Below are 20995 nucleotides of genomic sequence, written 5' to 3'. Positions count from 1 at the left end.
CTCATTTGCCATACTTCGGCGACTTTGCCTTGCTCTAGCTGCTTCACTTTACGCATTCATCACCCTTTCCCTATGCAGCATCAATTTCTATGATTGAATAAGTACATACACATATTGATTAGACTTGGTAATTCGTATAGGACATACCAGATGTCCCCTATGATTTTCACTGCAATAGCTTTATCAAGATCAAACTTTTATTTGGCCCAGATAAAGAAGTATGGGCTTGAAGCCTCTCATCAGCTGACTATCGATATCCATCTATCAAATCTCACGGAGCTAAACCTAGAATGGCCTACAGTGTATAGGTCTCGAGTTTTTCTACTGAAGTGCATCTTCTTACCATGACCCAATATAAATTCTCCATACACATTGCTAGAGAGCACTTGAAAAAATAGAGCTAGCTGTCGGTTGCCTTAAAATCTCTAAGCATCATTGTCTCGGCGCTCTACAAGCATCCACTGCCTTGTTAATTTCTTTTCGTCAACTTCGATTGCATGATTTGCACAAAACACTGCAATTCAAATCTTTGAAAGAAAAGCATCCAAAATGTATCCCCCATTTACTAACAGATGGAATTTCGAAACAGATTCTCGAGTTCAAAGAAATCCTCGAGTTTCCAACCCTCGAGCTTCTATGCCTCCACCTGTCGGGGACGCAGCTCAGACGCCGGAACCAAGGAGCTCTAGCGGAATTGCGAGTGTGTTTAAAAGCTTGACTGGCGGTAAAATTACCAAAAGTCCAAGTACGCAATCTCCAGCAACAGGTCCTTTGCAGCTTGATCATGGAAGCATTCCGCAAAATCTTAGCCATGGTGGTATACTCAACCATGAGCCAACTCTTGAACAGCTACAAGCAGGGCATAGTCTTGCAGATCGCATTCGCGCAGCAGAACATTTACGCCGTGCTGTGATTGATTTCCCCTTGGAAAATGTTAGTAGATTAGATCGAGATATTATCTGCCGCTTGCTAATTTTTTGTTAATAGGTTTCTATGATATTCATTGCAGCCAAAGATTTAATCGAACCAACTCAGCCACAGCAAGCGCGAATTGCGGGGTTCGAATTGTTGACTGCTTGTGTTCAATGTACATCCTCGAATGATCCTGAAAGAGCAAGCTTTTTTCAAATATTAAGTCACCCTGCAAACAGAGAAGATTTTAACCTGCAGCTTGTATCGTTGATCGAACTATCACGACACGGCAAAGATCTCTCGGGTTTCCATTATAAATTACTCCCTCTATTAACCACATGGCTGAAGGATACTTGGTCTGCAGCCACAGCAGAACGAATCTCACGCAAGAAGGCTATCCGTCAGAGCTCTCTGCCAAAAGAGCAACCGCTTTTAGATGAGGAATCTAATCTAGCCCTTTTATTTGTCTTCATTGCGGATATTATCAAATTCAGCTCTAACATTGTCACCGATTCAGCATCGTCTGACCTTCTTTCTCAGATTCTTGAGATTTGTACATCATCTGCTACAGAGGCGGATCTCAAAGCATGTAATCAATTGTTTGATGCTGTCATAACATATGGAGATATTCCAGATAGCAAGCTTCAGCCAGTTGTGAAGGTGCTATGCTCTATACATAGCTCCCTTTGGAATGTGCACCAAGACGCCTGGAAATGTATTAGCAACTTATGCAAATCCCATCACGGACTCACAATGGTCAGAATACTGATGGAAGTTGTTGGAAAGCCTCTGTTAGACAAGTCCGATGATAAGCAATATAGCCAGAATGTTAAAGAGGTCAGGGGTGCCATATCGGCATTGGAGAAACTACTTGCAAAGGACGCAAAGAATGGTTACCCCTTGGTCCCATTCACTCTTCTCATGGCATCTCTGCGAAAGGTTCTTGAGCTCGACCGCACCTCAGTTGATTGCGATATTTTGCAGCTGATTTATTCGCTTTTCACTCATGAAGGTGGGATTATGCAGAATGTGCTTGACGAAGACTGGTCACCAATGTTTGAGATTGTGTACAGCTGCTCTACGCGTATTCCAGACCCAGTGACGAATCGGTCTCAGATATACAATACTATCAATGGAAATCCGCCCTCAAAAGACGAAACTTCGGAGCAAAAATTTATAACAAAAATGGGGGAACTAATTGGTGGTCTAATTGTGCGCGTCGAGCAATTACTAAATTCACCTCCACTCAATTTCGTTCAGAAAGACGACTGCCTCAAATTTTTCGTCAGATCTCATACCTATCTTCCAGACAGTTGCGCAAGATTGGTTATTGATCATTACATAGACTACAAATGTTGCTCGCCATCGGATTTACGATGGAAAGAGAACATTGACCTAATTCTTAAAGGCTTCCTTGCTGATCGGTCCCGCCCACCCGATATTCGACTACACGCTCTGAAAGCGGTAACAGATGTATATGTTATCGTCAGCGTTACTGATCAACCGGAGATTTTCGAGGCATTTGCGGTGACAGTCTTGGGATATGTTCGAGATGAAAAGGATATTGCAATACTGCAGGAATTCATTGATTTCGCTGTAGTGATGGCCGAACAAACTTTGGACGACAGCTTATTCCAACATGCTGTAGATATCATGAGAAGTGTGGTCACCAGTGACCGAATGCAATCACCTCTTGGATCGCCTCCAGGGACTCGTCATGGCATCTTGCCGAGCAAGTCTTCATCTTCTTATGCCGCACCCCCCATTGTGCACAGCCCTTCCAATATCGTTGTGAGAGGTTTTATTCAAATATTCATGCGAACCATGTTTACGGATGTCTCTAAGTCATTACGGGTGTTTGAAGAATTACTTGCCATCGCACAAGCTTCTGACTGCCCAACAGACTCTCGTATATCTGCTCTAAAAATGTTCTTTCGGCTTCGAGCAGACGCGATGAATAGAATTTTCCTTACGCCCTTCACAGAGTCAGATACTTTAGCCGCTTCTCTTTATCGAACTGCTGAATCTCTAGCTAAGAAGCATGCTGCAGATGAAGCCGCTCAGCAAAGTCGATTAGCTCGAGCAGATGAATCTAATTCTCGCCTATCTCGAAGTACGTCAGGTGGTCAAGCACAGTCTCTTCCCAAACAGAGTTTCAGATTAGGCAGTGGCATGAATCGAACTTTACAGCGTAACCATCAGATGTGGATGTCACCAGATGCCGACGCCTTGCCAGACACTACAAATGGCAATGCTACTATTCGCCTAGTTTCAATAATTGAAGATGTGGATCAGAAATTCATTGCACAAAATTTGGATGCTGCAGGATTGATTTTTGATCAAGAGAACTCACAACACTCTGCGGCTCGAGATACCATCGTCGAAGTAGATCCAGTACAGGAAAACACACCGGATTCCGCGGTAGATGCTCCCGACGATCTCTCACGTACCTCTATCGAGTCCGCCCGTCCGGATTTGACTGATATTGAAGAGAAAGGGCCTGACCACAGCGATAACTTGAACCCTTACCAGCCACTCGTGCAGACTGTCTTGAACATTGACTCTTATCTCGATGTTCTTTGTCAGCTCCTTGATAGCGGGTGTGACTGGGAAGTTTACAGCTATATTCTTGTTCACCTGCCATCTCAGTTGACCAACCAAGCACTTTTCAAGTCATCAATTCCCCAGATAAAGAAGCTTAGATCTTTGCTGTGCGATTTGATCAGAGATAGTAGCTTTCAAGAGCCCCCAGTATCATCTGGATTGCGCAAAGCTGACGTGGCCATTTGTCTCTTTCACGTCTTGACAATGGTCACAAGTTACAACCGAGAGTTTTCCAAAGCTGAGGAAGACGAAATTGTTAGGACCTTCCTACAAGGCGTAGGCGCGTGGGAGCGGGCTGCCAAATGCTGCATCCATGCTCTTTCAATTTGCTGCCATGAACTTCCTGGATCGACGAGAAAAGCTCTTGTCACCATTCTTCAAAAGATGTCGCAAATTATTACTCAACAACATGTCGCAATTCACATTCTAGAATTTTTGGCTTGTTTGTCAAGACTCCCTGAACTGTATGCCAACTTTCGAGAAGAGGAATACCGAACTGTTTTCGCTGTATGTTTCCGATATCTTCAAAATGTACGAGATCAGCCGAGCAAGGATAGCAGTTCCAAAAACAACTTCCCCCGAGCTCGAGTTGCTTCGGGACCACTTTCATCAGAGAGTCATTTGGTAGATTCAAGCGTGCAAGCAAGCAGCTCGGATGATCTACCACAGTATGTATATGCTCTTGCATATCATGTTATCATTTTCTGGTTTCTGTCTTTGAAACTCACTGATCGCGCTGGTCAAGTTGGTTGGATTGCTAAGAACCTCGTTTCGACTGATGCGAACGGAAAGGAGAAGATTGATGAGCAAGCACAAGTAACCTTGGACTATATGCAAAGAGTTGCATATGCTGATGTGGACGAATCTTCTGCCGATCCAGACTTTATCCCAGAACTGTATGGTGAAATACTGAAAAAGCGCTGGATCATTGGCCATAGTGTTGTAACCATTGAACAGGCTACCCACAAAGGCTGGGCCCAAATCACTAAGCGCCACCCATCAGGTACTTCTTGTTATATGGTTCGCGAAAAGTTTAACCCGCCGCCTCCTCATCAGATCTCTCTCTCTACCGATGCTTTACGCGACGCAAAACACTCTAATGCCAATGTTGTTCTCCCCAGCCACCTCCTCCTGCAACTGACCGCCTCAATCCCCCAAGGTACTGAGTTCACACGCCCAATCTCTCTTCCCGATGACGACATGACTAGGCGTGCTGTAAAGGCTCTGGATCGCAATCTTACCGTGGATGGGCACAAAGTTGGTGTCATTTATATCGGTGACAAGCAGACACAGGAAGTCGAGATACTTGCTAATATCACAGGCAGCGATGAATACTATACATTTCTTGCAGGGCTTGCGACAGTGACCGAACTCAAGGGGGCCAAGTTCAATACTCAAGGTCTTGATACAATGTACGGTACGGATGGAGAGAAGGTATTCTGTTGGAGAGATCGGGTTTCTGAAATAGTTTTTCACGTGACAACACAGATGCCGACAAATCTCGAGATGGATCCACAGTGCGCCCAAAAGAAGAAACATATTGGTAATGATTATGTGAATATCATTTTCAACAACTCCGGCTTGCCGTTCAAATATGACACATTTCCATCTGCTTTCAATTATGTCAACATTGTTATCGCTCCAGAATCCCGTCTCTCCTTTACCGCTGCTAGAGATCCACGACAAGGACAATTGCGAAAAGACCCATACTACAAAGTTCAGGTCATGAGCAAACCTGGATTCCCGGAGATCTCTCCTGCTGCTGAGATGAAAATTGTCAGTCTGAGGAATTTGCCGGAGTTTATTCGCTTGCTAGCAATGAATGCTTCAGTCTTTTCCTCGGTCTGGGCAAATCGTGAGGGCGGAGAACACGTTTCACCATGGCGCAATCGTCTACGTGAGATCAATCGGCTCAGGGCAAAGCATGCACCGAAGCGATCTGATTCTACTCATACTTCCCCACCAGGTACATCCACTGGTGCAGTTTCTGAGGCTAAGGCCCGCGAGAGTATGACTAGTATTCGCCGGGCTTCTGTTGCCAACTTCAGTTTTCTATCTAGTTCAGTTGACGCTAGTTCTCAAAAATCATCGGTTTTGTCTACGGCAGAACCGGATAAGGACACAATCGGGGATGAGCCAATGGTTGATAGTCTAGACTTCTCAAGATGGGCGTAATATAGAATGCGAGGCGTTGGGTTGAAACGACTGAAATGATTGGGGAATACCACAAAAGTTTTTTATCTTATTTCATCTGATTTTTCTTTCGTTTACGAGCTGGCAGGGGCATTTATGAGGTGGTGGGGGTCCAACTCGATATCAATAAGGTCGACAAGCCTCTACGGGCAAAGAGTGAGCTTTTTTTTTTCCAGTGACCATTTATAAACACAATGTGACATAGCTTAACATTTAAATTGAGTATTTATCTATGGATCTCGCTACATGCTCTGCCTGTAAATCAATTTCATTGGGAATGTCAGCATGATTCCGTGGTAGAACCCATTTTCAATCCTTCGTGAAGCCCAACCGACCAAAGTGAACAAAGCTGTGTGCGCACATTGTCTGCAAAGCTTCAGGCCCGACCTTATTGACACCAAGTCATTTGCAGAGTTCCAGTCCTCCTTGCCTATGTTTCAGAATCGGGGGCATGATCTTTTTCAAAGACTTTGAGATCAAAGACTTACTTAGTTAGTATGTAGACTCTTGGTCTGATAGCTGATATTGGATTTCGCATGTTTGGGGAGGCAAGCTCTGTGCGGCACTTCGACGAGATGCATGCACCGTATCCAATTCTTTCTTGTACCAGACGTTTTTGACGTTGCAACGCCCATTTTACCCAATAACTCTCTTTTTGAAAATCAGAATCCCAGGGTTATAGGAGATCTCGTTATTGACGAAAATTAAAGGTAGATTGCTCTGGCCTCCAGAATCCTCAGTCATTCCAAACCTCCTCAGTATCTCGCTCTCCCACCAAACCTCCTAGCCAATTTGCCTTCCCCTTCACCCTCCACCCCACCTGCTCATCCCCATTGCCCAATCTCTTAATCCAACCCCCCGACGCCGCAACCACCGCACTAGCATCCTCTCTCATGACTCTGATCCAAACATCCTGGTCCTCCGTCTTCAAAATATCAATGGAAATAGCAGAGCCATGGACTCCCAGAAATTGCGACAGTGCTGAGGTAATATATGATTTTGCTGTAATATCATCTAGTTGTGGCTTCTTGAAAGATGAGGTCTGAAGTTCCAGATGAATGTAGGAAAAAAGTGGTGTTGTTATAGTAATGGCTTTGTGTTCGTGACTATTTTGTTTGCGTTTTGAGGGCATAGATGATGGGGGTGCTTCTTGCATTGGAGTATCTACGGTGATTTCTGTCGTTTGAGCCATTTTTCTACCGCTCGAAGAAGGTTATTTCCAAATTTGTATCATTAATGTTCAGAGTCCTGGTAAGATACAAGGGAGGAGATTCAGCCGTGTCGACTTTTTTAGACGGTTGGTCCAAGCTTTTCTCAGCCTTCCAGCTTTCTTTGACATCTCGGTCAATCTCAACCCTTTCAACTATATAAATCCTAGCCCTCTCAATTCTGGCAGTTTTCGCATCACAACTTCAATTCCAGCCAAAAGATCACAACAAACACAATGACTGAAAACTACGTCCCCCCTAATCAGCAGCGCAATCTTCGCGCATGCATGGTTTGCTCAATCGTCATGACCCAAAATGTTCGCATCTACCTTTCCTTCATCCTCTCCTCCCATCTCTACTCGGTAGTCCAAAACTAACATACACACCTCCAGCGTTTCATGCGAGAAGGGTGCCCCAATTGCGAAGATTTTCTCCATCTGCAAGGATCTATGGAAGCGATCATCGACTGCACATCTCAAGTCTTCGAAGGTCTCATTACACTGGCCGATCCATCTAAATCTTGGGTCGCGAAATGGCAGCGGCTGGATGGATATGTGAGAGGTGTTTATGCAACAAAAGTCAATGGACAACTACCGGAAGAAATCGTCTCGACAATGGAGGAAGAGGCGAGAGTCAAATACATTCCGTAAGTTGTTCTGCATTGGAAACGGGACTTTCTGTGATAGATTGGAGCTAATATGGATGTAGGAGAGATGGAAGTGCTACTGAAGCGGATTAAGAGATTTGAGAGACGGTTTGCAAGCAAATGTAAGAGCTTTCGCCGTTTGGGTATGAGATGCTCAGGAGTCTATATAATATTTGGCAACTTATACAGTATTTCCTGTTCTTGGGCTTGCCATAGGCAACCATGTCATCTTCTCAGTGTCATCTTTTTCTAAGCATAATAGGACTACAGTATCGTGAACTTTGCTGATTTTTCATTAGGTCAACTACTACACTTTTTGGGATAGGAATTTGGACTTGGGCAAAGGGTGCATAATGTTCGTAGCGCGAAGGAGTTCAAGGGCGTTTGGACATGGTATTGGAACAACTATAAAGAAATGAGATGAGGAAAATCTCTGAAGCGCCTGATTGAATCAAATCATATCAATCGCCCGATATATTATAACAAGTTTAATTTCACACCCATTTGTAGAAGAATGTAGACTTCTGAGAGCCGGGTAAAATCATCGACACACAATCAATGAAGGCGAATTGAAATTTCTTGAAAAATAGGAACAACCTGCATTGGTTCCTCTACAGATGCATGTGGTATCAAATATAACGCCATATTCCTTCCATCGTAAAGCGCCACTAAATGTAACTCCGTGCAATGCCAAACCCTCATGATCGCTAGGTAACTAAAATCGTGGTCGTTTGTGAGATGGTCCTCCATTTGATTGCTCCCTGCTCCTCTTGCGCTCGATTTCTTCCTTCATAATACGCTCTGCCTCGCTCATCTTTTTCGGCTGCTCAAACACGGGGGCCTTCTTACCCCCTAAAGCATTCTTTTTGGCCGCTGCAAAAACGTTCTTTGGCTTGCTCTGGAATCCCATCTTTAAGGAAACTTTGGCCGGGGCTGGTGGCGCTGGCTCTAGATTTGGAGACTCTGTGATTTTATCATCACCAGTAGCCGGTGTCTCAGAAAGCTTTTCCTTGTCTTTTGCAGTTTCAAGAGAAGGCGTGTCACCAGCCAGTGTCTTGCTTCCCTCTGGCTCAATAGTTTTGTTTTCAGGATTTGAAACGGCAGACTTAGCACCGAAACTAAGCTTTATTTTCTCTCCTTCCTCTCTTTTAAGACCTCGTTCTTGCTCATCCATCTCTGATTCTCCACGAGCTTCCGCATCTTGCTTTGCTCGGCGTACCTGCTCTCTGATAAGCATTTGCTCGCGCTCCTCATCACCCTTATCCTGTCTCTCTTTCTTCCTAATCGCATCTTGCCGTCTTAACGCTTCGGGTGAGTTGTCGATCCATGCTACTTGTATACCTTTATCTGTTTCCTCTACTCGACATAAGCTTTCTCTGCCCAGGAATTTGGCAAACTCTGTCAAGGATGGCCATTTCGTTGAATTCATATGAATATGCTCCTTGTTGCTGATGTATTCCTGGTAGAAATGATTCAAATTGACTTGTTTTTCGCCATGAGATGTTCGTAACAACTGTAGAAAGTCACGCTGAAATTGATTACTGAAATCGTTGATGTATTTCTTAGGATCCTCGCCAATTAGGAGGATTTGTCGAACATGCGATTCAGATTGTACATGCATTTTGAAGCCATTTTCGTCGCGCATTTGTCTTTCGCAAGCCTGTTTTTACTGTTAGCTGGCTGATGTGTATCGTCGAGAAGTACATACATACTTGGCAATACCATCGTAATCGCTGAAGTCCTTTGGACTTTAATTTGTTGTTCAGAAACTTCGTTGATCCAACTTCCGCTTTCGGCATCTTGTAGACTTGAGGGTTCGGAAGATTTCCACGTTTTGCAAGTTCGAAACCAAGCTGAACTTTATAATGTTGCGAGAAGGCGAGATTCGATTGTGGATTTTGGATCAAGATGTCCTTAATGTCTTATGGAAAATTACTCTGGAAATTTTGGTGGAGTAATCGTGAGCCCTAGACTATGTTACAATAGAAATTGATGTAGAAGTATAAAATGCATTATTGCGCCGCCGCCGCCTCGGCCATTATTGTAGCCTTGTGGTCTGTGCACGCTAATCATTCACTAGCACCACTGGTCTAGTCTTTCCACGTCGTGCTCGCCTCCACCTCGCTTCCAGGGCAGACTTCGCTACCCTGATTGCTCATTAGACGGTTGAACCTTTACAATGATATCTTTATCCTTCTCCTCTTTCAAATTGGAGTGTATAATTGATATAATCGAAAATATTGAACAGCTAGGTGTATCTGGGAAATCACGGAACCTAGTGGACAGCGTTGTCTCCTAAGAGCCGATGAAGTACAACTATGCATCTTGAAAAATGCTAAAATCAGCCCGAGCCGCGCCCACAGGTGGGTCTTACCATAGGCCATCAGGACACTCCCTAAATACACGTAAACTCGCAAGATGTTAATCATCGACGGGCTAAAGCCGGGGCCTTGGGAGATGCCAATGGTTGTTTGTCACGTCCGCCAATTAATACTAGGAAAGTATAAGGTAATTCGGTCGGATCGAGTATCAACAGATGCGGACTTGCAGTTTGGGTGGAAGATATATACAACTAGAGAATGAATGAAACCTGGACCGAATAAAAACTGCTCACCTAAAGAGATATAAGCCAACTACCTACCCTGTAATCATAGGGTAGGTTTCTGTTGGTACGACAAATACGTAGAGATATAAAATAGGGGGAGAAGTCAGGTCACGTGTGCCAGGTCATGCCTCTCAAGAGATATGTGAGTGTACTCGTACAGGTTGATTGTACATCTATAGAGTAGAATAGAATGTACACCTAGTAGGACCCTACCCAGGATTTTTCCCTTCAAGGTCGCTCTTATAAGAAGATAGCTACTACCTTGTAGTAGATCTCAGAGCTATGATAAGACCGTTCCTAGCTTAAATAGTCTATTGATTTCACTATATGGTATCAGGATCTAAAAATTCCAAATGCAATCATCAATCAGACTGAGAAGGTGTATGTTGAATTTCTCCGCACAATATATGAACTTGGATTTCCAAAAGGATGTAAAATGTAAAATTGCCCGATAATCTGAGTACATACACGTATAATAAATGAATAGAAGCCAAGGTTGGTATGGAACTACACGCCCGTGACGATGTGAAAATCGATACGGATCATATGGAAGTTCTCGTACTTTTTCTTCTATGAATGGCGCCGGGAAGGTCTATTAATAGTATCCCGTATAGGTAGACAGCAAATGAGCGAATGAGAAAGGTCATCTACTCGGTAGCTCGAATTTTAATAATGCATTGCCTCAATTGTCTCCTAAACTTTTTCCTAACCTTGTACCTGACTGACCACTCAAATTGTGCTAAACTCGAGACATTCCTAGTGGATACTCTCTTCATTCCATACGATTTACCGGACTCCTTTACGAATTACTACCTACAACAATTTCAACACTTTACCTTTCACATCGTTCAATCTTCTCGTCGATAATAAATGTTTTACAGTATTAAAATCCCTTCGTTTTTAATCATTTTCTAAAGAAGAAAATACACGACCTCACTCGTTCGGTCGGACAATCATCTATTCCATTCAGTCGACTTTTGGGTTTCACTCGGCCAACCTTGATCGAAATTTAATCGGACTATAAGAATTATCAAAACAAAACATCCATTAAACATTTACTCACCATTCATCGAAAAGACGAAACATTCCTTCAAGGTGTTTTGGTGCTAGATCAAAGTATACTTTGAAGATTGGAAAGAATATTTAGGAAATCAAAAGGAGATTTGCGGCTATTTAAGGGCGTACGAAAATATCAACAACAAACACGATGCGGGCTCAACGATCAATCCAACTATATTCCATCGTCCTTCTCTGCTTTTCCACATTCGTAGCTGCATGGCCATGGCCAAGATGGCTTCCAGAAATGAACTCTTTAATTGTAGCTCGAGCAGACAGTTCAAGCTCTGCTGCTGGTAAGAAACTCAGAATCAATCTTCCCCGTGTTTACGTGCTGACATCCTAAAGACAACACTGCATCAGAAACTGCTTCTGTCACTGCTTCGGCGACTACGGCCCCAAAATCTACAAACACAGCATCAGAAACAGGTTCCGAATCTGCAACCGATTCCCAATCAGCATCGAAAACAAGCTCAGGCTCAGGTACAAACAAAGCTACCACTTCTGGACCGAAAACAACATCAGGTACTGCCAAATCTGGGTCATCCAAATCTTTAGCCAGCTCTGGTGGCAACTCGACTTCCTACAATGCAACTTACCCAGCAGGTGGAATTTCTCTCTTAACACCTGCCGCCACTTCCACTGCATACTTCAAAATTGGTGACTATATTACTTTTGCCTGGAATTATACATCTCTCGAAGCTACCCCCACTGCCGTTAACATTATGGCCACATGCAAAGCCAATGCTCAATTGTATACTATTGCCACGAACCAAACCGTCTCGAATTCCAGACAGGCAGTAACCTGGGATACTGGTGCCTATCAATCAACTGCTGTTGGAAACCCTCTCCTTACTGAAACGTACACTTTGATTATCTACGATGCAGCGAGTAGTATTAGTGCCACCGCTCAACCCGGATACTTGTCAGTATATGATACATATGCTTTTGGAATGTACACGCCACAGCCATATACTCCTCTCAGCGATTGGGTATGTGCTACATGCAGTGGGGCATTATCTGATATGGAGAGAAGGGCGTTGAAATTGATGTTTGGTATGGGAGTTATTACTGTACTCAGCTTTACCTGGTTTGTCACTGGATTGGGTGTTATCTGGTAAAAAATTGTCATGAAGATTACAAATTTTTTCTTATAATTTTGGGCGTGCTGGATTGAAGGACACGGAGGAGAAGAACGTTAAGATATTGGGTTGCATATGGGGAACATTCCTTTGGGCAAGATTTGAAAATGAAAAATCAGGGTTGGGGTAATGGTGTTTTGGGGTTTGGACATATGTGCATTTTCTGGATTTTGCATATTGCATGCATGCATAGATAGCAGGGAGAAAGTTACAATTACTTAATGAACGATTGAGAGTAAATTGGTATATGATAGTCAATAACAATTATTTTCTCTGATTCTACATTTGTGAATTTGTACACTGTAGATTGATATCTATAAAATCACAAGAACCTGCCTTGTTAGAACATACAGAGCACAAATTGGTATATCCACGCATACCCCTCAGTACATGTTATATCCATATTACACATCGGCCTGTGTTCTGGCCTGCACACCCAAAGTTGCTCGATATCTGAATCTTCTCAAATAAGCTTCAAACTAAATCCAGCCCCTTTCTCAACTTCCTCTTCCCCTCCACTCCCAAACACTCCACTAAAATCCAATACACCCCCAAAGCCCTTAGGAGCCTCTCCTCTCTGAGGAGCATCCGGAGTCCCTCTCCGTCTCTTCTTCTCCAATCCCGCTTTACTTGGAAATGTAGGAAACATATCTTTACTCTTCATCTTCGGATCTTCTTTGAAGTATTCATGTTCCAGAACTTCTTGTGCAGAAGGTCTTTCCGCAGGATTTAAGCTAAGGAGAGAAGAGAGTAGAGATGATCCAGCTGAAGTCAGAAAGGGGAATTTGGAGCGCAGGACTGAGCCTTGAGTGGCAGGATTGGGGTTCTTGGGAAGTCGGAGCGAGCGTGCGTTGGGGAGACGTTTGAAGGTGGGCCAGTTAGATTCGCTTGGAAGGCCGAGGAGTTCGAAAATCTTGGAGAGTTGATCGACTTCGTTTTTTCCGGGGAGTAGGGCGTCGTTGCTGAGTAGTTCGCCAAATATACAACCCACGCTCCACATATCTACACTTTTACCGTATCGTTCCTCGCCGAGTAACAGCTCGGGACTGCGGTACCAGAGGGTCACGACTAATTGGGTCATTTTTGGAGCTGGATCGCCGCAGTAGCGGGCCATGCCAAAATCGGCGATTTTAAGGACGCCGCGATTGGAGAGGAGGAGATTGGAGGTTTTTAAGTCGCGGTGGAGGATGTAATTGTTATGGAGGTAGGCAACGCCTGTTGTGAGTTGATGGAGAAGTAGTTTGAGTTCGGATGGAAGAAAGGGTTCCGAGAGGGATGTCAGGAGAGTTTTGAGGTCGTGTTCAAGGAAGTCAAGAACGAGGAATATACTGAGGGGTGCATGTTAGCTGTAATTTTCTCTATACTGTGGTGCAAACGGGAAAACGGGAAAGTAAAAAAAGAAATAACAAAACTGAAATGGAGAAACGTACTTCTCAATCTTACTTATATCCTCTCCAACAACCACTTCCCTTAGCCTCACGATGTTCTCATGCTCACAATCCATCAACGTTTGTATTTCCCTTAGACCTGTTACTGGCACCCCGTCATTGGCATTTTCCATCTTTAATCGTTTCAGCGCGACGACCTTCCCCGTCCGACTATCTTTCGCGCGTGATACCCATCCATAAGCCCCCTCTTCTATATCATTCAATTTCTCATAATCTTCCACACTGCGACATTTTCCCCAATTGGGTGCTGGAAATCGCAGTAGTTTGGCAGGCGGTAAATCGAGTTTTTGAGCGGGCGTTGGAGAGTGTGATAAACGGCGACGCTTCGAGGGTCTTTCAGTGGAGGCTTCTGGTTCAGAAGGAGCTTGAGCTTTGGATTTCGCGGCAGCAGTAGCGGCAGCTTGTTCATCGAGCTTCTTCTGTTTTTCTGCCTTCAATCGTTTCTTCTCTTCCTTTTCGCGTTTGCGCTGTAGATCTAACGCAGCATCTTCTTCGTCATCTGCCCAGCGCGACTTGGCTTGAGTCGACATATTTGTACCTTGCTGGTTATAAACTCCAGCCTTCTGTGAAGCAAACGATTGAAGCTCAATACGCCCCTCGCCCGGATTCAACAGCCGTTCTCTCAAACACGAAGAGTCAATTCTTTTTGAGGTCGCGCAATACTGACCTTTCTAAATATGCAATAAAATATGTACTTCTTTGAAATTACAAGAATTCATTCTGACCTCTAAAGCACAACGATATTTTCGATAGTGGTAGATAAGGTTCTAGGTTGCAGTGAATTGTGAAGTCGAGGCTGAGGATTTTAGATCACCAATGACGACAAGGCCATGAGACGAGGCAAGGCGAGGTTGCAAGGCTTTCAATTTTCACACCCTCTCTTTCTACCCTTGCAATGAGCTTTAAAAAGAAGTGAGATGTACTGAGAACACTAGAGAAGACCAAAAATGAGGTCTAGATTATTACTGCAAACGCGTAATTCTTTGCGTTGTGCTGTGAAATACAGATATGGGGCTTCGTATTCGACTTTGAGATGGTCTTCAACGGAGACGAGACAACGGTCTACACCCCTTGCAAAACAGCTTTCTGAAGCTATCACAGTATGATTTTCGTATCGTTTTAGATACTCGGGTACTTTGCTGACATGGTCTAGGCTACAGGGCCAATTCCTTTGGCTTCGTTTATGCGGATGTGCTTAACGTCCGATGTAGGTGGATATTATACCTCGAAACAAGAAGGGAGAGATCAGTTCGGACAAAAGGGCGATTTTATTACCTCGCCGGAAATTTCGCAGATCTTTGGGGAACTGGTTGGGATTTGGTTTGTGGCAGAATGGATGGCTCAAGGGAAAAAGAAAAAGGGTGTTGAATTGGTGGAGATAGGTCCGGGGAGGGGCACTTTAATGGATGATATGCTGAGGGTCTGGTTTAGAAAATTCTTGTTCTAGTTTTGAATGTGGGCTAATAAGTTGTATAGACAATTAAAAACTTCAAACCAATGGCTGAGAGTATAGAAGCTGTCTATATGGTAGAAGCAAGTCCTGCTTTGAGAGACACTCAGAAACAGCTTCTGTGTGGGGACGCCCCTATGATAGAGACCGAAACAGGGTTTAAGAGTACTAGCAAGTATGCTGGCATTCCTATCATGTGGACAGAGAATATGAGATTTGTACCTTCTGGTAAGTTTATGCGGGAAACTACAAAATCCAAGATCTTCCATTGAACTTTGGTAGGCGCGGACAAAACTCCGTTCATCGTTGCCCACGAATTCTTCGATGCTCTCCCAATCCACGCTTTCCAGTCCGTACCTCCAAACCCCAATGCTCCGGAGCCTACCACAATTCAAACACCCACTGGTACTCATCCACTTGCCCCCTCCACCTCCAAATCATCTACAGCTAAAACACCTCAGTGGCGCGAAATGGTAGTCTCGCCCACCCCGCCAAATAGCACTCACAACGATGTTCACACGCCAAAATCCCTCCAATCCCAATCCTCCCCTCCCGAATTTCAACTCACACTTTCCAAAGCGTCGACCCCGCATTCCCTTTATCTTCCCGAAACTTCCACTCGCTATCGAGCTCTGAAATCCATACCCGATTCGCTAATCGAGATATCTCCTGAAAGTCACGCTATCGTCGCTGATTTCGCAAGTCGCATTGGTGGTTCAAAAACAAACCCTAAACCTAATCCTTCAGGTGCTGCTCTAATTTTGGACTATGGACCCAGTGATACCATTCCATCCAATTCTCTCCGAGGAATAAAAGCACATCAACGAGTTTCTCCTCTTAGCGAACCGGGAATCGTTGATTTAAGCGCGGATGTAGATTTTATAGCTTTAGCCGAGGCAGCTATGAATGCGAGTGAGGGAGTAGAAGTTCATGGACCTATGGAACAAGGAGGGTGGTTGGAGAGTATGGGGATTAAGGAACGAGCAGAGATGTTGGTTAAGAGTTTGGGACAGAAAGATGATGAGGTTAAGAAGAGGGTTGAGGGTGCTTGGAAGCGGTTGGTTGATAGAGGAGGAAGTGGTATGGGGAAGGTTTATAAGGTTATGGCTGTGGTTCCAGAGAATGGAGGGAGGAGGAGGCCTGTAGGATTTGGAGGTGGAGTGATAGATTAGATTGTCGATGTTGAGGTACCTTGTTGGCCTGACCGGCTGCATGGTGGCCCGAGGATGTAGGAGCTTACGTTATGTAGGTATATGTATCATAACTGTACACGAGCTGTACCTAAAATTTAGGAGAATGGACTGGAGTCCTTCAGAAGCCAATTCGGCTGCCTAAGCAAAAGCAACGACGAGGTACTAAACACACCGGGACGATTTTCTGTCAATATTGGCATTGAAAAGGGTTTGATTAGGTTTGATTGCAATCAAATCGTGGGAATTTGTAACTTGATCGTCAGATATTCACGCTCTCTTCTAGTAGCATTTCGCTATTTGAGCTCCTTGACGCATTTTACCTGCATTTGATTCATCTTATTCGAAGCTAAAGAGTAATCTTGTGATTCGAGTATATTCTTTCCATGTATTACTGCTAATTAGCTACCTATAAATTTAACATCAAAATCAGAATAAATGCTTCTACACTCAGAGACGACGTCTGAGATGATAGGTGATGATACGTTTGTCAAGGGATCTGTGGATAACATATTATGACGTGATAGAGAATCTAGTATAGTCAATATCATGTTGCCTAGGTGTTCGATGAAAAAGAGAATAGACGAGACAAGATCACTACGAGATTGTAATGGTCAATAGTTTGTGGGTAAGATATCTGACTGTATGAATTAATAAGGGTTACGATTGATGAACGAAGGGAATATAATCAGCTCAAAGTCTAGAGTTGAGAGTAGATATGTAGGTTCAAGTGCTAAATTTCTATAAGTCTGTTCGCTAGGTAGGCAGATTTACTGGTAGCTAGAGGACTTAGAAGCGAAAGGCTCTTTTCATACCTAGGTGTGTAGTAGTAGATTTGTTTTTACCGAGATAGATACTTTAGCTACCTGGGTAGTTGAATAAATACCTATCATCAGATTACTAGAAGTACCTAGTAGATGTAGATATTAAAATAAGCGAACAACTGATATATACCCATGACATATAATGTGATGAATCAGCTCACATAGATTTTAAGCTCAAATTTAGATTCGATTTGTATTTAATAGTGGATTTCAGTAGATGGCCTATGTCGGTTGATACTTTGCGCTGTCTCCTGGAGCAATAGTTTTTGTTTAGATGTTAAAATCTATCTTAGAATTGTATTATGGTTTCATTTTCCAAGCCCCTCCTCATGTTTACGCTTCAAATGCTAAATTGATTCTATTCGTCTAATAATACACTCTACCTATTTCCCCCTAATTCCCAACCTTCAACTCCTTAAACCGTTTCATATTATCCTTAATCGCAATTTCCACCGGCAACCTCTCCATACTACTCGCTCCAAAAAACCCTTGAATCCCCTTCGTCCTCGCCAAGACATATTCCACATCCTTTTCCTCCGCGATAGGTCCCCCATGACAAAGAACAATAATATCCTCTCTCACCTTCACAGCCGCATCTCTAATCTCCTGAATTGCCTTCACACATCCGTCCAAACTACTTCCCGTCTTGGCACCAATCGTCCCGCTAGTCGTTAATCCCATATGCGCTACCAATACATCCGCACCTGCTTTGGTCATTTTCACCGCATCGTCGGCGTTGAACACATAGGGTGTGGTAAGTAAACCCTCTTCGTGGGCGACACGGATCATCTCGACTTCTTTATCATATCCCATACCCGTCTCCTCTAGATTTTCCCGGAATCGTCCATCGATAAGTCCAACGGTGGGGAAATTTTGCACCCCGCAGAAACCGAGTTCTTTCAGCTGTTTAAGGAAGGTGGGGATGTGACGGAACGGATCGGTAGCGCAGACGCCGGCGAGAACACCGGTATCGTTTACTATGGGGAGGATTTCGGAGGCCTGTCATGATGTGAGATTTGGGTTTTGATATTGTATGACACGGTGAAGATGGGAGTTGTAAACGAACCATCTCAACGACTACTTGATTAGCATCTCCATATGGCATGAGACCAGCTAATGATCCACGTCCTGCCATACGAAAACGACCGGAATTATATATGATGATGAGGTCTGCTCCGCCTGCTTCCACAGACTTGGCTGATAGACCGATTCCTATACGTCGGTTAGTTTTTATTCATTAGTCCAATGGTGTATATATATGAGGAGATGAATAATCTACCTGCTCCAGCTCCAACAATAATCTCTTTATTCTTGACTGCATTTTTCAGTCTTCCGAGAACAACATCACGGGTTGTAACTTTCGTCATTGTGCAAGATCGAGTTGACAAATGGAGATATCACAATATCACAATATCAAAATATTGATAGTATGAAAAGGTACAATATATATCATTCCATTGCCTCAGAAATCCGATATAAAAGTCTCAGTCATCCAATTGTCACCAAATTAAAGTAGCTCTCTGCATAGTGGGGGTTGACAGCTTGACTCGTAAACATGCCTGTGCAGTGTTGACGTAACCATAGCGACTCCAGCCATGGCCAATATACCCCTCTATAACCCCTCTGAGGCCCCTCACATCTTGTCGATTCCGACACTAGAATCTCACCGGCCCGAAATTACCTTGGAGCTTGTGTGTAGATATGGTGGGGAATTGATTTCATCGAGATAATGATATATATGCATTGTCATTATTGACAGATGAATCGGATTGATCAACTCGTGGGAATTGATACGTTTACGAATGGAAATGTCGAATCGAACGTTAGGCTGTCAGCGTTGTTGCTGGGAAGTTGGTATTAGTTCATTCCTCTCATGAGTTGAGTTGTGTCAATTCTCCATTCAATAAAATCAACAGAGCAACATCAACGTCACTCTGCAGCACCTACTAAAATAGGTAGGACAGCATATGCATCAATATTACACCACACTCATGACTTCAGATAAGTATACAAATTCCACATTCTTCACTCTAGTCATCTCCACAAGCCAGAAGCAAAAATGTCACATCCTACCATCCTTCTCCTCGGAACCTTCGATTCCAAACGCGAAGAAATCCTCTATCTCCGCACCCAAATCCTCACGCACTCCCAACCCAATACCAAAGTTCTCCTCGCAGACGTAGGACGCGAGCCCGCTTCTGATCCCGAAATAAGCATCCCCCAATCCGAAGTCCTCTCGTATGCCTCATCCCCCCTCGATTACTCAAACCTTTCCCGTGGTGAATACATCGAGCACATATCCACTTGCGCCACAACTCTCACACGTTCTCTCTTCGAGAAAAACTCCATCCATGCTATCATCGGACTCGGTGGATCCGGAGGAACATCCCTCTGTGCATCCATCATGCGCAACGCTCTGCCCATCGGATTCCCCAAACTTCTCGTATCCACCATGGCCAGTGGAAATACAGGACCATATGTCGGCGAAACAGACATTACCATGATGTACAGCGTCGTGGACATTGCAGGCACCAATTCTATACTCAAAGGAATTCTAGACAATACAGCTGGAGCGGTTTCCGGACTCGCGAAAGCATATCAGCTTCGAAGACAAGCGGAAGAAAAAAATGAGCCCAGGAAAAAAGGAATAGGATTAACCATGTTTGGGATCACCACACCCTGTGTAGAAAAAGTACAAGAAATCCTCCAAAATGAAGACAAATTAAGAAACGAATATGAGATATACATATTCCACGCCACCGGCGCGGGGGGAAAAGCAATGGAGAGATTGATACGCGAAAAACGCATCGATGCAGTTCTCGATATTACGACGACGGAAATCACAGACCATGTTTGTGGAGGTGTATTAACAGCGGGTCCAGAACGACTCTCCGCCGCGGCGGAAATGGGAATTCCGCAAGTGGTAAGTGTGGGTGCGTGTGATTGTGTGAATTTTGGACCACGGGATTCGGTACCGGAGAAATTTAGCGAGAGGTTGTTGGTGCAGCATAATCCAGAAGTTACGTTGATGCGGACGAATAAGGATGAGTGTGTCGAGATTGGCAAGTTTATTGCTGGGAGATTAAAGGAAAAGGTTAAGAGGAAGGAGTTGGTCAAGATATGTTTACCGAAGAAGGGAACAAGTATGTTGGCTGTGGAGGGAGGCAAGTTTTATGATGTTGAAGCCGATAAGGTACTATTTGAAACTATTAAGAATGGGTTAGATGAGACGGGGATCGAGGTGCTGGAGAAAGATTATGCTATTAATGATCAGGAGTTTGCAAAGTTTTTGGCAGATCAACTTGTGCAGCTTGTTTCCAAAGCGTCTTGATGATATTGGGTGGAGAGAGGAGATGATGATTTACTTTATACCCCTACATATTAGCCAACTAATTATTTCTTCGTCTCATTACCTCATGAGAATCTTTGCATAGGTACCATCCAGGTCATTCCATCCATATAGACAAATGATGCAAATTACAGGCAATATAAACTTATTTCAAGAAACTTGATCCTATTAAACGAGCCGATACTTCCAGAATTTTACTGTTTATTTGTCTTTCCAGGCGATGTGTGGAATTGGAGAACCGCATACACACTGAAAGAACGGCACATGATTGTCAGTTTTCAGAAACTATGCTCAAGATGGGGTCCAAAAAGAATCGATTCTCTGATCACTATCCAGTACATCTCAAATCGTACATCACGATGTATTCG

General features: G+C 43.8%; 9 protein-coding genes across 9 annotated transcripts; 5 read left to right on the top strand and 4 right to left on the bottom strand.

Moving 5' to 3' along the window:
• Positions 1-549: 549 nt before the first annotated feature.
• Positions 550-5691, top strand: EAF01_004768 (uncharacterized protein; the record flags this gene model as incomplete). Its single annotated transcript, XM_038913022.1, has 2 exons — positions 550-933; positions 988-5691. The coding sequence occupies 2 exons, from the start codon at positions 550-552 to the stop codon at positions 5689-5691; spliced, it is 5088 nt and encodes a 1695-aa protein (XP_038771108.1).
• Positions 5692-6445: 754 nt separating this feature from the next.
• On the bottom strand, positions 6446-6901 carry EAF01_004767 (uncharacterized protein; the record flags this gene model as incomplete). The annotated part of the gene is made up of 1 exon (XM_038913021.1): positions 6446-6901. One exon carries the CDS (start codon positions 6899-6901, stop codon positions 6446-6448), a length of 456 nt encoding a protein of 151 aa, XP_038771107.1.
• Positions 6902-7006: 105 nt separating this feature from the next.
• Positions 7007-8124, top strand: EAF01_004766 (uncharacterized protein). Its single transcript, XM_038913020.1, has 4 exons — positions 7007-7234; positions 7310-7563; positions 7626-7685; positions 7863-8124. Exons 1-3 carry the CDS (start codon positions 7154-7156, stop codon positions 7654-7656), a joined length of 366 nt encoding a protein of 121 aa, XP_038771106.1. The 5' UTR covers positions 7007-7153; the 3' UTR covers positions 7657-7685; positions 7863-8124.
• Positions 8125-9659, bottom strand: EAF01_004765 (uncharacterized protein). Its single transcript, XM_038913019.1, has 2 exons — positions 9276-9659; positions 8125-9223 (listed from the first exon to the last, which is right to left on the bottom strand). Exons 1-2 carry the CDS (start codon positions 9360-9362, stop codon positions 8279-8281), a joined length of 1032 nt encoding a protein of 343 aa, XP_038771105.1. The 5' UTR covers positions 9363-9659; the 3' UTR covers positions 8125-8278.
• A 1716-nt stretch (positions 9660-11375) lies between these two features.
• EAF01_004764 (uncharacterized protein) lies at positions 11376-12345 on the top strand (the record flags this gene model as incomplete). Its single annotated transcript, XM_038913018.1, has 2 exons — positions 11376-11520; positions 11573-12345. The coding sequence occupies 2 exons, from the start codon at positions 11376-11378 to the stop codon at positions 12343-12345; spliced, it is 918 nt and encodes a 305-aa protein (XP_038771104.1).
• Positions 12346-12829: 484 nt separating this feature from the next.
• EAF01_004763 (uncharacterized protein) lies at positions 12830-14344 on the bottom strand (the record flags this gene model as incomplete). The annotated part of the gene is made up of 2 exons (XM_038913017.1): positions 12830-13694; positions 13797-14344. 2 exons carry the CDS (start codon positions 14342-14344, stop codon positions 12830-12832), a joined length of 1413 nt encoding a protein of 470 aa, XP_038771103.1.
• Positions 14345-14761: 417 nt separating this feature from the next.
• EAF01_004762 (uncharacterized protein) lies at positions 14762-16436 on the top strand (the record flags this gene model as incomplete). Its single annotated transcript, XM_038913016.1, has 4 exons — positions 14762-14914; positions 14968-15234; positions 15291-15492; positions 15547-16436. The coding sequence occupies 4 exons, from the start codon at positions 14762-14764 to the stop codon at positions 16434-16436; spliced, it is 1512 nt and encodes a 503-aa protein (XP_038771102.1).
• A 1129-nt stretch (positions 16437-17565) lies between these two features.
• On the bottom strand, positions 17566-18762 carry EAF01_004761 (uncharacterized protein). Its single transcript, XM_038913015.1, has 3 exons — positions 18558-18762; positions 18345-18490; positions 17566-18277 (listed from the first exon to the last, which is right to left on the bottom strand). Exons 1-3 carry the CDS (start codon positions 18643-18645, stop codon positions 17672-17674), a joined length of 840 nt encoding a protein of 279 aa, XP_038771101.1. The 5' UTR covers positions 18646-18762; the 3' UTR covers positions 17566-17671.
• Positions 18763-19337: 575 nt separating this feature from the next.
• Positions 19338-20609, top strand: EAF01_004760 (uncharacterized protein; the record flags this gene model as incomplete). Its single annotated transcript, XM_038913014.1, has 1 exon — positions 19338-20609. One exon carries the CDS (start codon positions 19338-19340, stop codon positions 20607-20609), a length of 1272 nt encoding a protein of 423 aa, XP_038771100.1.
• Positions 20610-20995: the final 386 nt, after the last annotated feature.

This window comes from Botrytis porri (assembly GCF_014898465.1).
Source record: "Botrytis porri strain MUCL 3234 chromosome Unknown BPOR_006, whole genome shotgun sequence".
NCBI lineage: Eukaryota > Fungi > Ascomycota > Leotiomycetes > Helotiales > Sclerotiniaceae > Botrytis > Botrytis porri.
Note: the sequence above shows the minus strand (reverse complement) of the source record. Positions and strands in the feature narration are given on the sequence as shown.

Excerpts from the sequence above, each read along its gene's own strand:
- EAF01_004765 (XM_038913019.1), bottom strand. The coding sequence starts at position 9,362 with ATGCCGAAAGCGGAAGTTGGATCAACGAAGTTTCTGAACAACAAATTA. Across the intron at positions 9,224-9,275 it reads GATTACGATGGTATTGCCAA|GCTTGCGAAAGACAAATGCG; the intron begins GTATGTATGTAC and ends CAGTAAAAACAG.
- EAF01_004766 (XM_038913020.1), top strand. The coding sequence starts at position 7,154 with ATGACTGAAAACTACGTCCCCCCTAATCAGCAGCGCAATCTTCGCGCA. Across the intron at positions 7,235-7,309 it reads CAATCGTCATGACCCAAAAT|CGTTTCATGCGAGAAGGGTG; the intron begins GTTCGCATCTAC and ends ACACACCTCCAG. Across the intron at positions 7,564-7,625 it reads GCGAGAGTCAAATACATTCC|GAGAGATGGAAGTGCTACTG; the intron begins GTAAGTTGTTCT and ends ATATGGATGTAG.
- EAF01_004761 (XM_038913015.1), bottom strand. The coding sequence starts at position 18,645 with ATGACGAAAGTTACAACCCGTGATGTTGTTCTCGGAAGACTGAAAAAT. Across the intron at positions 18,491-18,557 it reads TATTGTTGGAGCTGGAGCAG|GAATCGGTCTATCAGCCAAG; the intron begins GTAGATTATTCA and ends ACCGACGTATAG. Across the intron at positions 18,278-18,344 it reads ATCAAGTAGTCGTTGAGATG|GCCTCCGAAATCCTCCCCAT; the intron begins GTTCGTTTACAA and ends ACATCATGACAG.